We start from the raw sequence: 18,162 nt of genomic DNA, 5'->3' as shown, positions 1-18,162 counted from the left end.
CGTTTCATTACCACTATATATTAAAAATTCTAACGTAAACCCGGGTGTTTGTTTACGTTACAATTTTATGAAAGTATTTCGTGTTCTAGCTGAACTAAAAATTACCATGAATGAAGGACGGTAGGCAAAGCTCAACGTTAGTTTAATTTCATTATGCTGGTGCTGTTCTTTTTCTAAACCATAGCAAAAAGATACACAATTCAGTAAAATCTTTACCTAACCTGAACGACCAATTTTCACAAAACTGCTAAGTCTTAGCGTGGTTGAAGTGAATTTCGTACGAGCAGCTCAATGTGTAACTTACATTTTATATTTCGAGATATATACTTTTCGTAAGGGTTGGTGCCGTTTAAAACAGTAGGTAGCACTTTCCAACAAACGAAAGAAAAAGACAACAATTGCGACCCAACGAGATGGCATCGAAAAGATCATAACATTACGACTGATTGTTACCAAAGGTTTAGCGATCATATTTCTCCAGCCATTGTAACACATGTCTGAAATCAAGTTGTTTTTATTTGGTGGTTGTATACTACAAATTGCAAATAATAAATGTGATATTTTCCTGTTACCTCATGGCTATTAAAGAATGAATCGTTAATACACTCAAAACGTGCAACTGACATCCCATGAAACGTCGTATAATATTCCTTCCGAAGTTGTTTAAGAAGAATCGTGTTTAAGAGTAATTATTCACAAAGTTTGGCAGAATACAAACATAAAACCTAACCAACACAATTTTGTTGTTATAGCTTTTATGCAATGTACAAACATCGTATTGAAACTCTGCTCTGCACAGTTCAGAAAATTTAGAGATCATCGTCATCATCTGGTAAACATTGTTGTTGTGCTTCAGCTAGCTGCTGTTCATACTGGTCGATAAGTTTTTGATCAAGCTTAATTTCAGGTGGAAGAAGAGCGGGCATTGCCACAAATTCCAAGTTGGGATCACCACAAAGCTTTCTTGCTAACCAGAGAAATGGTTTCTCGAAATTGTAGTTAGATTTGGCAGAAACATCATAATACTGCAAATTCTTTTTGCGATGGAAGTTGATTGACTTGGCTTTCACCTTCCTATCTTTAATGTCAACCTTAGAAGCAAAATCACAGTTAGAACATTACACACCGTAGGTATAATACGAAACTCAATCACTAAAATATTCAAGAATAAATAGACAAATAAACACTTTTAAAAGCCTCGAGAAATGTCAAAAAGAATGACATTCAAAATTTAATTTGTGGACATACAGTACTTCTTACGTCCCAATTTCCCATGATTTAACTATGGATCCTCAAAAATATCATAACCAAGCAAACTTTAGCAAATCTATATATGAATACCTATGCTGTGCATCGCTGCTTTTTTAAATTTAAACATAGAGTTTATAAATGTACTTTGCATTTCTTCCTTGAGATAGTAACAGGAAGTCTGCTACTACTAGCATTAAAACCAAAAAATTGAATACACACCTTATTTCCAACCAAGACAATGGGAATGTCAGTGCACACTCTAACCAAGTCTCTGTGCCAATTAGGTACATTCTTATAGGTAACTCTTGATGTTACATCAAACATGATAATAGCACACTGGCCCTGGAAATCAGAAATATATTAATTGTAAACTTTGAAATATTCAACAGCTTAACTTGTTGCCACATATCATAAATTTAAGAAATATCACAAATTAAGAGTCACAAATATAGCAAATTTTCTAAAGACCTAAATTCACATGAATAGCAGCACATGAAAATATTACAAAGGAAGTTGCCTGCAAATCTGCAACGTTAAATTTTCTTATGTTCATGCAGATACTTCCGTAAAAACTATGAAACACACTCAAAAAAATATTCCAAAATCGATTTTACGATTTATTTGTTTGTACTTACTCAGAAGAGCGACAAATTTTGATATGTTGGAGGCTGCTGATATAGCCTACATTGTAATGGCAAATCTTTTAAACTTCTTATTTTAAAGTAAAGTTGATTGAACTAAAACCATTAAAAACCTTTGTGATAAATACATTATAGCCATTTATTAGGGCCTACTGACTTCAACTTATACAATTAGAAAATTACTCTTATCAAATATAAGATAAGAGTAGCTAACAACACTTTCTGGTGGCGCTGAGTACAATTCATTTTAGTATTTTCTAGTTTCTACAATTTCGTAACAGATATTAATGATTACTATCATTAGATTGATAGGAGAACCATATTAATACGAGCTTTGGCAAATACTTTTCTGATAGTCCCAGCTGAAAAAGCAAGCTTGCGAAAGCTCAAGTTAGTAAATGAAATCTAACCTAAAGGTGCTACTTTATTTGAATTTTGCTGAAAAGCACTTGATAGTGGAGTAACTGGTTATCATTCTCTTTTTCAGATAAAATCAAAACATGGTTAAAATCCAAAACATGCAAAATCTTTGCAATGCTGTACAAATTGGTTACACTCAAAGTTCAATTACTTCCTATCCAAGCAAAATACCACAAATCTTTCACATGATGAAGACAAGATTTATGTCTTACTGGTAGCTAGAACAAAAATCCATCAAAACAATTTAGGAAGAAAATTTTCACAAACATTTTGAAGTAAAATGGCTGCAAAAAATTTAAACCTTAAATTGGATGGTTTTGCATTAAAATTATGGCAAAAACTAGTTTTAATGGAATACTCATCATCAAAATAGATAAAAAACATGTTTTATTTGTCATTTCAGCATAAGGAACTTATGAAAATATAGTTAATTTTAAAATATCGTGCACTCAGAAAAAAAATCGCCACCTAGTGGTAAATTTTTCAGATTTGACATGTGAAAAATGGCTTGATATATTTTTATTATTAGTTAGCATTACACCTCAGGAAATTTCAAAATTCTATTATAATCTGTGAACCCATGGTTTTTACCATTGTCTGTAATTAAAATGGAGTGACCATTTTATTACACTATTAGATTGTAACACACTAATATACATACTTGAATATAATAGCCATCTCTAAGACCTCCAAACTTCTCTTGTCCAGCAGTGTCCCATACATTAAAAACTATCTTTCCCCTGTTTGTTTGAAATTTAATGGGATGAACTTCAACTCCTAGTGTTGCAACATATTTCTTTTCAAACTCTCCAGTCAAATGTCTTTTAACAAACGTTGTTTTTCCTAAAAAAACATCATTTGGTTGAATTATAAATTATAGATATGTATAAAAAACACAAACTCATTAATGACTAAATCTATTATACTATTTAGTAACTTACCTACACCACCATCTCCCACTAGAACCATTTTAAAAGTTGCTGCAACATCGCTGTTTTGATCCATAATCAATTAATGGTTTTTGTTTGCAGAAGTTAGTAATTTGTTTCCTAAAAATGTTCTATAATGGTGTCAACAATGAATAAAAAATTGTGTAAAATAACTACTTAAAATGTATATATATTAAAAACAATACATAGTTCCATAATAATTGTAACTGAGTCATCAACAATGAATTCTGCTAGTACTATACCATTCACTGCTAACAAGAAAGAATGCGACACAGTAATATATGTACAACTGGAAAGTGAAAATTGATGTCAGTCATAAAATCAGTTGATAAAATCAGTTCTGATATGTTTAGAAGTGATAAACTTGGTACACAACCCATTTCTAAAAATTAATTGGATAAAAACTGGCAACAAGACAATTGGTAAGATTTGCAAAAACATAGTCTATTTTTCATCTGACGTAAGTACACAATAAAAAATGTACAACAAAGAAACATATCTATGTTGTAAATGATGAAATAGTAGAATTCCAGTTAGAAATAAATTTGGTAGCGAATGATACCTGCTTTAGCAAAGCTACTAATTCATTTGAACTACATTGACTGCAACATGAAAGCAGCAAATTATGCAAATTATTCAATTTAATTTCAAGTAAATCAACCCGACTTAAAGATTGCATAAGAAAAGTTCTTTCCATTTTTAAATGTTTCAATTTTTCAATCAGCATCTTTTCCTTGCCTGCACTACTTTCCACAATATCTTGCTGTACTGCCTCAGATAACTGTTGGTACATTTTTTGAATCTTTATTTCTGGAAGGATTATGTTCGGTGAAAAATTGAAAGTGACATCTTCTAAGTATTTCTCCAGCACGTCAGAATTAATTTCTAACGTAGAATAAAAATGCTTAACGAGACTATGCAAGCATTGTGACAATTCCTCTTTGGAAGAAAAAGTTTCAGAGAAATATTCTTCTAGTGATGCTTTTGTAGCAGGTATCTTGTCCATGATTTCATGAACACAGATATTAAATACATAGTCTGTAAAATCCTCAGCGTTAGTTCCAATATGTTGTACGGTATAGAGGGAGTGATCTTGAGGTTGTTCCATTGTTTTAATCCACTTTTTACATTTCAGGGGTTACATTTTCAACCTGTTTCTTTTATGTTATATAAGCCCAAAACCAAAATGACTTCGAGCACACCTTTCGGTGGAGAAACACATGATAAATTAATATATTTGTTGCAAAGCTAGAAACAACACACCATACCAAACCTTGGTTGTGATTAACCTAAGCAGTAAAAAAGCTGTCTATATAAAAACTATAATTTACTTACTAATGCATTGGGGCAGGTTTATAATAACTTTTTCGTTTAATGTTTGCATTTTCAACCCTTGTGATAAGAGCATACAAAAGCAACTTTCTTACTATTTACACATCACTACACCAATGAAGGATGAGGAATAGGGTTGGCACATGAAAATTAATGCTTTAAAGACTTTACTTGGCGGTGAAAAAGAATAATAGATAGAAAAAAAATTGTGTAACATGGAGGAATCATAAAGCAAGAATTCTTATTGCCTCTAAAAGCAGAGACATGCATTCATAAAACATACACCACAGGACTGGCCATGAAAGGACAAGTTACCGACTGTAAGCGCATGATAAATTAGCCTAGTTTTTAAGCTTTTTGTCAGTTACATGCAGAGTGCTGAACAATCCCAGTAAACACAAAATGTCAAAGTTATGGCAAAGTATTATAACAAAAATAATTTGTTAGCTAGCATACTGGACAAACTTCTTTAAAATATTTAGTGGAAAATCATTATCATTAAAAATGTTTATTGCATTGCACTTATAATGACATCGTTGGCAATAAACATAACAACACAATGTGAAAGCAGTATGAATATGTGCAATGGATGGAGTTTAAACCAGCAGTACCAAACTGGTCTGGAATTTCTGAACTGAAAGACAAGTGGAAAACAATGCCAAAGGTGAAGTTTGCTTCAGTTGTTGTTGTCCATTGTAATGAAAATAAGTGGATGAATGGATTTGTCGAGTATGGGGGAAAAATCTCTAAGTCTATTGGTGTGGAATATGTTCGGTACGCACACAACAAAAAACACTAAAAAAGCATTACAACAAGGAACGCCGATATAATTGTAATTCCTGGTGGTTTTACTTCTTTATTACAGTCATTGAAGGAGTAGCCCAAAAAAATCTGGAGTGATTGGATTACTATTACTGGAGAAAAAGCATTTACGAAGGCTAATGCACTCAAAGCTCCATGTCTGAACATGGTATGCAACTCAGTTTTGCTGGCGTGGAATGCCACAAAACCAGCAATTTTTTTTAAAAAGTGCGGCATTGGCTGTGTTCCGGATAGCCATGAAGACTAACTACTTGGACAGAACAATGAAAATGGCTTATGGGCGATTTAAAAGAACTTTTTGCCTCAGATGATTAACGAAGAATTTCTTGCTTTATAATATTGTTATTTAGATATTTGCTGTAATCGTCCATTTATTAATCATGTATAAATATAATATTGTGTAACACAACGCTTTCCATGATACTGTGCATCATTTTTAAGGTTCAGTGAACACGTAAGGTACCATAAGCTCGTGATGTTGCAAAGCAGTGTGAGGGAGTAGAATAGCCTAGATGCAGTGATGCATTTGGTTCTTGGCAGTACCACCCCAAAGGGACAAGCCGGCAGGGATAAACAATGCATGTTCTAATGACGATGTGATGATTGATCGTTTAAAACATCATAAGGCGGACAATGCAAGCATGTTCCTGGCTTATATGACCATATTGCCTAAACCAGTTTAGGCCTAAATCAACTTGTTATGTTTAACTTTTTAGCGTGTTGTGGTGTGCAAACTGACAGTTCAAAGCGTTTCAATTCTTGCCATTCAATTATATAAACCAAGTCACTAACTTGATTACTATTACATTTTTCCCCCCAAATATTTTCAAAAGTAGGAGCCTATGGATGGAGTGAAATGCAGTGAGAAGTTTAGTGAATATGCCTTTTATAGCTCGGTTTACAAAAATTTAGGTAATGAAATAAGAAAAACCTCCCATATGTGCAATATAGGATGCTTCTCGACAATGCCAGACAGCGGAGTTTATCATAGGGGCACTCAATTTTCAATTTAAAGATTGAATAAGTTAAACTCTGTACATTACTGTGTTATTGTGCACTTCCATTACATCCAAGCATTTTTGCACATCCCCACTTGTCATTTTTAGTAGTTTGCTGCGCAAAATATCTTGCTGAAATGGCTATACTCTCAGTTCACGCGCCAAAAAAGAATGATTTTATTGGGGTGGTAAATCTGCTAATGATCACATCATGGAGCAGTTGACATGGCATTGCCTATGTCAGGTGTATTAATGTCATAATGTAGGCCAAACCGATCTTTCTCAGTATGAATTGCATGAAATGCGCTATGGCCTATTTCGGTAACCAGTGACCAATTAATTTTGTCTACTTCACTGGTCATAAGTTACTTACGTTGCTTTTCCAAATTTTTAAACGGGGCATCGATGAAATAGACGCTGCCATTAATTATGAAGTTTCCACTTTTTCGCTGTTTAGTATTTAACATTGACATGATGTTCAGTGGTCCAAATTCGGACAGAACAATATAATAAAGAGAAAACAACTAAAAGACTTGTCTGCCAGACTGTCATTTTAAACTTGCACAAGTTTAAGGTCGGTAAGCGAGGCATGTGCCATTGTGGAAAATGTGGCAGCTGCACACTTGAGATCTACCAATCTGCATAGTTTATAATAAACAGACAAGGCAAATTACCGGCGGCTGTTGGACAAGAGCACACTCAAGTGCGGCTATAGTTATAGCCAGTAGCATATTTCAGGTGAGTTAATGACCAGTGAGCACAATTATATACTGAGTTTTGTATGCATTTAATCAATTATGCACAGTGGTTGAGCCATGATTTGACGCTTGGGAAGACAGTTACATTATTGCCATCTAATTATGAAAAAACCTGTTTTTAGAGCAAAGCAGTTAAAACAAAGCATACGTTCAATTTTTCGAGGTCATTTTCCATTCATACGCAATGATATTATTATGAATCCTTTTCACATGGCGTCTTTAAGCGAGTTTATCTCGTTTTGCTAACATGCTTATCTCTGGGTTTGAAAATAAAAAAGAAAAGCGAGTTCACAAGCCTGTCTGGTCACGCGTCAGCTTGACTCGTATAAATGACATAAGTTGACACACTTAGAAGCGGTCGAGGTATTTTACTGCAATATCACAAAATATTGATAGCTTAATTGATTTTTACAGAGACATGATAATAATTGGAAATTCATGTAAGGCTTAAACACCAACTTAAAGCAGTATCTCAAAAATCATTTAAATAGGTTTTCGTAGATTGCAATCGCATCGCGGGAACTAATTTGTGCACATGTTGTTGACAGCACAATAGTGCATGAAAACTGAAGTTACACCACAAGTTGTGTTTAAATGTTTAGGTTGTTAAAGCAAAGTTGATGCTTGCACGGTTACCTTACATTTCTTGAAAAACATTTGGATTAACATTGTACACAAACAATTCTTGAATGAAAAAAATATTTTCTGCGTTCACTAACCTTGTTTGCGCACGGCGCCAGTTGAATCGAAAAATTTAAATTTAAACACTGTAACATGCGATAATGCCTAGAGAATAATGTCTTCATTTCGGCCAAATTTTCTAGACCAAAAACAGCATTTCAAAAGCTTTTACAGAAGAGCTATTAAGGCAGGATTTATTTTCCTTGACATGGGAATCTGGGGTCACTTTTTTGTCAAAACATGTTGTTTTTTCCCATTTTGTGAAAGTGATTTTTCAAAATCTTAACACTAGCGTACTCGCCAATTGCATTTTGAGCAACATTGCGTTGTTGCAACAGTTTTTCTACTGTTTTATGATGTCATACATGTATGTTGTATTGTTACTTTACGAGATTATATCGTTCTTTGACGTTGGCTGAATAATTACAAGTGTTTCATAAGAGAAATGGCGGTTAAAACTTCGAAGTGTTAATTCAGTTCCATTATACCATGAAACCTAGGGTTACCATATTAGAAAAAGCCAAATTCCTGACGGTCTCAATGACCAACTTTTGCGACACCAAACAGGCGCTACACGACATTTTACAGTATGTTTTTACATCCTACCAACCCAAATGCTTATTTTTTCTGCAAGACTGTTTTAACTTTTCACTGTCACAGAGGGGAAAAGCACAGAATTGCCACATTTGCTAAGTCCAACAACTATCTGTTTAATAGACAATAGCCATTTTATAAGCAGGAGTATAACTTATGTTCTTGGTTATTTGTAATGTTGAGAAAGTGTACAGTACCTATAATAAAAACCTTTTCTTGTTAACTATTTCTGTTGTAATATCAAAACTATTCGTCCGGCAATAGGTTACAGTATTCTAACCGCACGCAACAATATGAGTCAGATAATTCAACAGGTAAATTAAGTTAAGATACCCTCAAAAGTCAAAAGGGTCTCTTCAGAGCTTGCCTGGATCTTGTCAGTAAATTTACATTTTCGGTTAGCCACTTTCAACAGTAAAACAATGACAAAGTTTAATCTTTGGCACTAAACAAATTCTTATTGTGAAAATATTGCCAGTTAAATTTCATAAAATGCATTATTCAAAAACTCGAACTTTTAAGCACTTTTCAACATTTATCCGGGATGCAGGTTTGAACACTAAAATCTCGGACATATCCGGGAAAATCCTGACATATGGCAACCCTAATAAAACCTTATTCTAGCCAAAAATTGCATCTCTTCACGCACAATTTCTTGTCAAAAACAGCCATAGTCCATGTACCTTCTGCAAGCACGAAGAGTTACCAATGAGTTTAATTCGTGCATGATACTATACCCATCACCCATGTAGCCTACATAAATAAGCAATCATTATATTTTTCCTTAAACAGTGGAAAGTGTGGTAAGGACAAATAAATCAAGGCAGTTGTTATTAGCATGCGCAAACGAATGGGAAAAAATGAAAGACCTAAAAAGCTTAAAACATGCTTGCTAATAATTAAAGAGACAATTGTTGGTAACAACTTGCACGGCCACCAAACTCACCAGTCAAACTAGAATCTAGGTCCTTTCCGACAACCAAACGCAATTTTTACACTGGCAAATTTTGTCAAATGTAAATTTTCGATGTACATGCATATTTTTTAGATAAATTATTTTGATGAAATACTTAACTAGCTATTTTGACTGGTGGTGTAAATCTTTATGGAATAAATTCTGCTAATTCCAGTCTGGTCCACCAGCTTAAACCATACTATCTGATAATCAGTTGTTTCACTGGTTAACCTACTATTACTGGAAAGTGTACTTTCAGTGCACCCAATAAATGCATCAATAGAGTCTATCGGCGGTATTGCGGCCACAATTTTTCCTTGCAATTTAAAACTCATGTTAAATGCGTTTGCCTGGGGCTAGAGAAAATTTTTTTTCAACATATTGTACTGAATTGCATTTACTTTTTTAATATAATTTTATGTTAATTTTAACTGATGCAAAAACGGAGCAAATCGATTTCTTCTAAGACTACTTTCTCCGGGTTATTGTCGACACTTCTTTTAAATGTGGCCGCACACCCCCATTAAGTGCGTCCGCATGTCCCTGTGTTTGTGGACGTATTTTTGTGAAGAATTTAGCCTTTTACAGTATTGCAGTTTGTTGTGTGCAAGACTGATGAAGAACACTGGAGTTAACAACAATGCAAAATAAATTGTTTTTATTTATTAATTTGCGAATAGTTGTATAATAAGGGATGTGTATGTATAATTATTGTAATAATAAGGGAGAATAATATTCAGGTAACTTGGTTTGTGTAAAACGATACACAACCACTATGATTCGTTTTTACTTTTGCATCTATACAATGCAAAAGTTTTAAAACATTAAGTATACTTTGCATATCATATAGGCGTAACTTAATCATAACGATTATTGTATTTTAAAGTGTCAAGCAAAATAAAAAGCGAGTCATTACGGTTCGAGTATTGAAAGCCACTGGAGCCCTTCAAATGGATATTTCACTGTCTTTAATAGCCGAAAGAACGGGGTTTAGCGCTACTTCATAGTAAAACTTCCTTAATTTCTTACTTGGTAACTCCATATTGCTCAAATAAACCGAAATAAGCAAGTAATCGCGTGCAAACAACGCACTTGATAAACGAGAATGATCATGATTTGCTGTTCGCATTTTGGGAGTTGTTTCGTAATTGTGATACCACACAGAAAAATTAAAAGAAAACATTGAAAAATACATATAGAAATCTAAAACTTTGTGCATACACAAAATAAGAATACAGTAACTCATGTGCGAAAAAAGTGCAACATTTGCTGGAAAAACAGCAGTTTAGTTTACAGATTGAAAAATTTTTTTTGCTGTTTTTCATATCGTACTGGTCTTTGTTTGAGATAGCTACGTTTTAACGGTAATAAAAAAACGTTTTACTTGGAGTAGCTCCCTAAAATTTCCTAGAGTTGTTTTAAGGAATATTAAATGAGGTTAATTAAAAAAAAATTTTTTTCATTGTAAATTTTTTTGGTACTTTTAGACAAAATTTTACCGGTCACAATAGCGCTGATTGACCCTAAATGTCTAATTTCAAAATTTATGCTAAGCTAACGTAACACTTATAATATAGAATAAGCTATAGGGCAAAACAGCGATTCAGTTTCAGAAAATTGGAAAAATCTGGTGCATCATACAAACTTTACAGTAAGGACTGCTTACCAAATAGAAAAATGCAAAAATAACCGACCAGCCACGCATTTTGTGGAAATTACTGAACATTTTCCACAGTGTCAGTAGGCTATGGGAAACGATGCAGTGTATAGAAGTTAACTACAGCACCTTTTATAACAAAGTGACTATTTCACCAAAGTTGCTGAATCACAATACCGTGACCGGTAGATTTTTGCTGATTGATCTATCACTCTTGTTTCGCATGAGGGGAAGAAAGCAATGTGGTGGCTTAGTGGTAAACGATGTGGCTCGTATGATAGAGGTTTCGGGTTTGAATCTTGGGTCTAGTAGTACACAACCAAATGACACCATATTTTAGAGTAGCTGATTGGGGTCTAGTATACACAGCATCCTGTGATTGTGCGCTTGTAAACTAGACCTTCAATTTTAAAATAATTTAGTTTTTTGAAAAACTAGTACGTCGTTTCAAGCTGAAAATTAGCATACATTTCAATTTACAGACTAGCCTAGGCTAGCCAAATTGGGGTTTACCGTATTTTCCTACTTCGGTAAAAGGAGACCTGTAAAATAAGGATCTACTTCACCGTCCGTCGTTTACCGAAGTAAGATAATACCAATTGTGTAACATGCTAGCCATTTGCCTATAAGTATAGCTTTTCAAAATTCGGTATCGGTAACCGGGAGCCGGTGAAATTGACGTTGCCCTTTCGTTTCTGCTACAATACTTCTATTGCGAGTTATAATATTTCAACAATCGGTTTACCATACTGTCGCCTAAATAAAATTTCTGGATACGAATCGAAGTAGTCGAACATCGGCACCACAAGTGCTATTCACACACTGCAGCACGTGCCATTTTCGGTTAGGCTAATTGTAAAAAAAGTAAGTCGTCAAGTAAGTCTGGCAATTCTCTAACGTGGGAAGGGTTTGCGCGGGATGGTGGGGAGGGCGCTATAAAAATCTAGTGCTAAATGGAACTAAAGAAAATTTAAACAATCAAAAAGGAAATTTTCAAATTCGAAAATAACAGTATGGAATTTACCAAAACCGAATTAACTAAAACTGAACTAAGAAAAGACAAAAAAGATTTCTGAATAGAAAACAATAGACCAGAATTTACTAAAATGCTAATGCATACATGTGTAGCGGCGACGCTGCTACTATGCAATGATTCTGAGTTCATCGGTTGGACTAATCACTTTAATTAAATTGTGTCTGCGCTGATTTTATTGGTATGCGTGATTTTTGTTTGTTTTTATGCTGTATATCGATGGTTCTCAAACTGGGGTCCGCGAGACAATTTTCTGGGACCGCGAAGCACCTTCCAAAAAAAGGCACTACTTGCCATCAAGCCAAGAGCTCGAAACCAGTTTAATGAGATTCACGATATTAGAGTTGCGTTGTCCAAAACGGAACCAAACCTAGCCGAACTGGTTGCAAACAAACAGGCACACCCGTCACAATGATACCATAATAACCAACGTGTTGTTTTAAGTTGATTTTTTAAGGGACCGTGAGGCGTTTAAAAAATTGCTAGGAGACCGTTCCGTACTTTCTTTTAAAAAAGCTTCAGAACCACTGCTGTATATGGATGTGTAATTTTCGTTCGTGCAGAGGAGATCGATAACGAGTCTCTATTGTTCAAGTAAGCTACGCTTGGGACAATGCGTGCTCACTGGAAAGAAACGCAACCAAGCATTTTACGTCAGGCTAAGCTTTCAATCATAATGAGTAATGTATAAGATATGAAAAAAAAAGATCATTGGAAAAAACTATTTCGTGCGAGATATTGGCAAGAACTGATTACAGTAACTCCTATTCATTCTTAATTGACCGAAAATTGATGAAAACTTATTGCTGAATTGACTACATTAGTCTACATAATTAGATCCTATGTACAGAGGTGGGCGGTACTACGATTCTATAGCAACGAATTACTGTAGCCTACCACTGTACTGTTTCAGTACCGATTACGGAACCGTCGTTACTTTTGGGAAAAAGTAATGACTTACTTTTTTCACTACATTTTAGTCGGTCCCGGTGCTCGGTACTTTCAAAGTAATCCTACTTCAAGGTTTTGAGAAGAATGTTTTTCAAAAGTTCATTTTAATTAAATCTTAATGCGTGTGTTGAACGTTGTCTTGTTCTTTTTAATCTCCAAATGTCTAATGAAGTTGCAAAGAGTGAGTTCAGATAATTGTTAACATATACCTTTAGCGGGGCCATAATAGCGACAAAAATTGCCCTTGCAAAAAGATCTGCTATACAAAAATCACCGGTACAGAGTACCGATAAAGCACCAAACAACTGTTTTCATACAATACTGAAACCGTCGGTACATTGTTTACCAAGTGTTGTGCCGTTACCGACGGTACTTTCAAAGATGCCCTCTGCCTACTTCTGGCTATATGCAGTACTACCTCGAGATTATAATTGTTGCTGTAGTGCTGATGGCTGGAACCGTTTAAGCTACAAATCTGTTTGTAAAACAAAAATAGTCTATATTATTGTTCGCACAGTTGTATCAGCTGATGTGTTAGCAATGCTGGTCAGTCGGCGGAGACCGAGAGGTGTCATACCCATATAGTGCACTCGGGGCTCCAGGCATCTTCAAGAATTTACTAAAGTAGGCTATGGTATAGTATAGCTTAGCTGTTTGAAATCTTTATAAAAAAAGGTAATATTTTGTTATAATGTATACAGGTGTGTCATGAGTGTAAAGTTACAAATCTGACGCTTTTAGCGTTTGGGCGCGCGAAATTTGCTTTGGGATCAAAATCAAATAATAAGATGTTTCTTAGGTTAGTAGCAGGTTTTATTTTTAACCAAAAGACAAACTTAAAAAATTACAGCGCATTACACGTTCCCTGTTAAGCTTTAATCAGTTTAGTGACGTCGAATAATGAAAGTTTGTACAAGAAAAATCGATTTGAAATATTTAAAAGTTTTGTATTATGATATCATAATGATAATCCGATTAGGTCATCGACGTTTCGTTTTTTCCTTTCCATTTATTGGTTGGCACTATGTCCGTGTTACCCGACTTTATATGACGTCATGAACCGTTATCATCCAATTCTAAGCAATCAAGGCAAAAGTGTGATGTCTCAGTAACAATTCAGGCGGGATTAAGTTACAAATTCCTTTCAGAAGATTTGGACGAAAAACAAAACAGTTTGACATTTATTGTTTCGCAAGACGGTAAGATGAGCAGGCTTTTAATGACTTTAATATTTTAGTAAAAGCCCTCAACAAAGTTTGTGAACGGTATAGCTGTAGACTCACGTAGGGAAGAGCAAAATGCAATATCCACATGAAATGATGCAACTGTCAAGGTTGTCTTATTATGGAAATGGAATCAGTAAAGGTATTCATTTATGAAAGATATTGAAATTTAGGAATGATGGCAAGTTATTTTACAATTTTGTTGTGCATACAGGTCTCCAAATACCGCAATGGGATTACCAAAGCGTTGGGAATCATAATACTCCAGCCAGATTATTTTTGCAGAAAAGCCCAAGGGATGTTTTCACGTAAGTCTCATTGTCCTATACAAAAACCACTGTAGCGTTGGTGTGGGTTTTCAGGTTTTCGCAAAATCGCAAAAATCTGCAAACAATAGGACAGTGTGTAGCGTTACTGCGTAACACAGCCCAAGAATGGATGATGGTATAATCATACCGGCTAAACGTTTATCAACGGTTAGTTAAGAGTTGTTTACTTTTTGTTAATCAAAATCAACTTTTTATATATTTTGTATTGTAAATCATCAGCCTGATAAACGGCCCGGGCGACTTATTTACAGTGAAATAATCACTTATTAATTAATCATTTATTGGAAACATATAGACGCGTTTATTCCTTTTCAGGTTACCTATTTGTAGATGAAGTTGGTTACTCCTTATCGCTTTAAATACAGTAGTACTCGGTTACATATTCACAGATAAAAAAGTTGGCTCCGTGGTATCGATTATTCTATCAAATTCAAATAATGTTAATTTTTAATTTTAATAAATAATTTTATGGAAAATGGTACAAATTGACACAAGTGTAAAAAAGGGAATAAAATATTTTCCTCACCAGTGGCAAAATGGCATAAAAAACATGCACAACAAGATTTTTAAACAAAATTGAGGAAAATTCCATTTAAAAAAATTTATTAAATTATTTTCTTAAATGTAGGCGACGGTGAAAATAATAACCTGGCTTACTAATAAAATGGCATAAAAGAGATAGATATAAGTTTATCTAAACAACGGAAAAGATCTATTGTTTGAGTTAATACAAAATTGGTAGAACTTGTTTTGTAGGCTACAATACTTTTGGATTTGTTTGATTTTACGTTGTTTTTTGAATTTCCTAAATTTATATCAAAACAATTAATGTAAGTTATACTGTAATTTATTTGAATTATGTGAATTAATTTGTTAAACTTAAGACTTATTTTATGGTTTTGGTGGACATGCTAACCTACCATTTTATAGCACAACTGTATTATTGCTATGTAACATGTTGTCCTGGGCCTTGCAACTATTTCCTGTTCTTTAATTGTTTGTAAGCATGTGTTTTATTGTGCTATAACTATATAACGGTTAGCATCTTAAATTTAGCCCCGCACAGTTAATGGCGAAAAATAAACAATACAGTATTTTCTTAAATCTATTGGAACATGTTGTACTGTATTTTATTTGAGCTTATTTTACATCAATTAACTTTATTTACAATTTAACAACAGGCTACGTGTAACCAACTTTATTTGCAAATAAGAAACGAGCAATTATCACCAGATAGTCAAGTTCACGTTTCGAATAAGTATAAGGGATTACTAAAGTTACCAAGTGATATAGGTAATCAACTTTACTTGCGAAAAAGTAATGCAGTTAGTAACTAGAATAATAACAAAGTAGGCTACAGGATACTAGATAACTAAAATGATATGTGAAAGTAACAACGTGTATATAAAGAAACACCTATAAAGAAATACCAACCAAATACTTCTAATAACCACAAAAAAGGTATTAAAGTATAACCAACCATATACGTTGGTTTTATTGGTTATGCGGTCTATAATTACAAATTAGCTTTTTGTTATGAAATTCTCTATGCAAAACAAAAAAGGCTAGTTCATTTAGAGATTCCAAAAACTTTTTTTTAAATTGATACAAATGCAACGGTTGGTTGTGCTTAACGCGTGTAGTTGGTAAGTAGTAAGTTATATATTTCCGTTGACCATAAATCGTTCGCGTCGATAAAATCATATAGGCCTAGTTCTTTGATTTATCAACTGGTTTTCGATTAAAAAATATTTCTTTATTTTTTACTGAAGTGTAGAACTAAAACGTGAAATGGTAGAAAATGACAGACGACTTAAAACAACTATGCAAACACACAGAGAGTCTATGAGCAAAAAACGCAAAAATTTGGAACAGGTGAGAAACCACGATAACCTGTCATATGAAACTTTGCCTTATTGAAGGCGTCCGTGCCTCTACATTTTACATACCGCAATGTAACCTATTTTTTTCAGGAAACGCTTATTGAAAACATTAGTGACAAAGCTTACCTCTTCTGTTTCGTTCATATAGGCTTACCTTTTAACTTATCTCATAAACTCGTTATACAAGTTTACCTACTACAAGTTTTCATTCCATTTTATAAAGGCAATGCGCAGAAATACGAAACCCTTCGTGTGCTTTCGAGGAAATATACTCTCTCGTTACGGACAAACCTTTAATAATCTGCCATCGTCTTTGAGAAGTAGAAACGTAAGTTTCGTTAATTTATACAGTACAGAGATTAAGCTAACATGTATTACCGAGTGCTTTTGTGGAACTGGAAAAATTCACGTTACCTCGTAAAATAGTTGGCTAAATGTTGCCTGGAATACGGGTTAATCACGTTGAAGGATGGCATATGTATGGAAAAGTAACTAAGCTTAGCGGATATCTAATACTAACAGCCAACTCAATTTTAATGAAAGTCGGTTACTTTCAAAAGTATTCGTTGAGTCTAAAACTTTAGTACGGTACGCTTCTTATTGCCTAACTTTATGTAGGAAAAACCAAGCATGTCATCTCAAAATGACGTTGATGTTGCACCAATGACTATCGTAAACGCGGAGACGGTTCTTTCCGAACAATACGTTGTGTGCGAAAGATGCAAGAAAACATACAAGGAGAGCAGAAATTCGGCGGATTCTTGTCGGTAAAATAACACCAAACAAGGTTTCATGTAACGACGTGGAAAAAACATTGACAGGGCAGCATTTTCAAATTAATTCCATCCACAAAACCTAGCCTTAGATATTAAAACTAAATGTATTGAAATGTTAAATCCGGATAATAACAAAAAAAATACAACTTATTGCATTACAGGTATCACCTTGGTCCTGTCATTGGTGTATTTGGAGGAATGTGCCAAAGTTGTGGACGACTGGATTATACAAAAGGTTGTTTTAATGGTTTCCATACCAGAAAACGGAAAGAGGGTGGTAACAGAGCAAAAGTTGGAAAATAATGTTATTAAGTTACCTGACAACCCAGAATTTGGATTATGGTTACATTTTACTCTTTCAAACTTCGACACTTATTTTGCCAAGCCTCATTTACTTCATGCACTGCCCGAAAAAAAAAAACGGTATAACAACGTGGGCAAATGTGTGGTCAATACGTTTAAACATAGTTATGAATGTTTATGTTTAAAAATTACCACGCACAACCACCAGTAAATACAATCTACATGTTTCAGCGATTGTTAGATACCGCAGACAATGTAAGCATTTTCACTCAGTTTTAACAACGAATGATGATGATTTTTGGAACACATTCGGCATCAAAGCACACATGACATGCACATAATCATAAAAATCTACAACATGAAGTAATCCATTAAAAAAAACATGAAGAATTACGACAAAGCATGAATAATTTTTCAGGAACAACTTCAGAATCACAGTAATACAGTTTTCGACTGCACGGAATGAGCAGATTAATGCACAGTGTTTTAGTGGCAAATGCGAGCGCACACAGCAATATATATAACAAAAAAGCAGCATAAGTACTTAATACGAAGACTCCCGCTGCACTGCGTGATACAGATAAAAATAAGACAGGGGCAATGAG

The 18,162-nt window shown here is 34.2% G+C and overlaps 3 protein-coding genes across 3 annotated transcripts; 1 reads left to right on the top strand and 2 right to left on the bottom strand.

The window, feature by feature from the left end:
* Positions 1 to 288: 288 nt before the first annotated feature.
* On the bottom strand, positions 289 to 3,467 carry LOC143448536 (GTP-binding nuclear protein Ran-like). The gene is made up of 4 exons (XM_076948331.1): positions 3,254 to 3,467; positions 2,974 to 3,155; positions 1,471 to 1,593; positions 289 to 1,091 (listed from the first exon to the last, which is right to left on the bottom strand). Exons 1-4 carry the CDS (start codon positions 3,315 to 3,317, stop codon positions 810 to 812), a joined length of 651 nt encoding a protein of 216 aa, XP_076804446.1. The 5' UTR covers positions 3,318 to 3,467; the 3' UTR covers positions 289 to 809.
* LOC143448537 (uncharacterized) lies at positions 3,371 to 4,693 on the bottom strand. The gene has a single exon (XM_076948332.1). It carries the CDS (start codon positions 4,368 to 4,370, stop codon positions 3,762 to 3,764), a length of 609 nt encoding a protein of 202 aa, XP_076804447.1. The 5' UTR covers positions 4,371 to 4,693; the 3' UTR covers positions 3,371 to 3,761.
* Positions 4,694 to 14,213: 9,520 nt separating this feature from the next.
* Positions 14,214 to 17,690, top strand: LOC143448432 (uncharacterized). The gene is made up of 6 exons (XM_076948183.1): positions 14,214 to 14,408; positions 14,481 to 14,574; positions 16,368 to 16,470; positions 16,702 to 16,806; positions 17,097 to 17,245; positions 17,416 to 17,690. The coding sequence occupies exons 1-6, from the start codon at positions 14,342 to 14,344 to the stop codon at positions 17,555 to 17,557; spliced, it is 660 nt and encodes a 219-aa protein (XP_076804298.1). The 5' UTR covers positions 14,214 to 14,341; the 3' UTR covers positions 17,558 to 17,690.
* Positions 17,691 to 18,162: the final 472 nt, after the last annotated feature.

The sequence above is a fragment of the Clavelina lepadiformis genome, chromosome 3, assembly GCF_947623445.1.
Source record: "Clavelina lepadiformis chromosome 3, kaClaLepa1.1, whole genome shotgun sequence".
In the NCBI taxonomy this organism is placed as follows: Eukaryota; Metazoa; Chordata; class Ascidiacea; order Aplousobranchia; family Clavelinidae; genus Clavelina; species Clavelina lepadiformis.
The sequence above is the reverse complement of the archived record's forward strand: the minus strand, read 5'-3'. Positions and strand labels throughout refer to the sequence as shown.

Bases quoted from the DNA above. Each gene is read 5' to 3' on its own strand.
- LOC143448536 (XM_076948331.1), bottom strand. From the start codon at position 3,317: ATGGATCAAAACAGCGATGTTGCAGCAACTTTTAAAATGGTTCTAGTG. The intron at 1,594-2,973 runs GTATGTATATTA...TCTGATTTCCAG, and splicing joins GAGATGGCTATTATATTCAA to GGCCAGTGTGCTATTATCAT. The intron at 1,092-1,470 runs GTGTGTATTCAA...TTTGCTTCTAAG, and splicing joins TTGTCTTGGTTGGAAATAAG to GTTGACATTAAAGATAGGAA.
- LOC143448537 (XM_076948332.1), bottom strand. From the start codon at position 4,370: ATGGAACAACCTCAAGATCACTCCCTCTATACCGTACAACATATTGGA.
- LOC143448432 (XM_076948183.1), top strand. From the start codon at position 14,342: ATGCAATATCCACATGAAATGATGCAACTGTCAAGGTTGTCTTATTAT. The intron at 14,575-16,367 runs GTAAGTCTCATT...TTTTTACTGAAG, and splicing joins AGCCCAAGGGATGTTTTCAC to TGTAGAACTAAAACGTGAAA. The intron at 16,471-16,701 runs GTGAGAAACCAC...CATTTTATAAAG, and splicing joins AACGCAAAAATTTGGAACAG to GCAATGCGCAGAAATACGAA.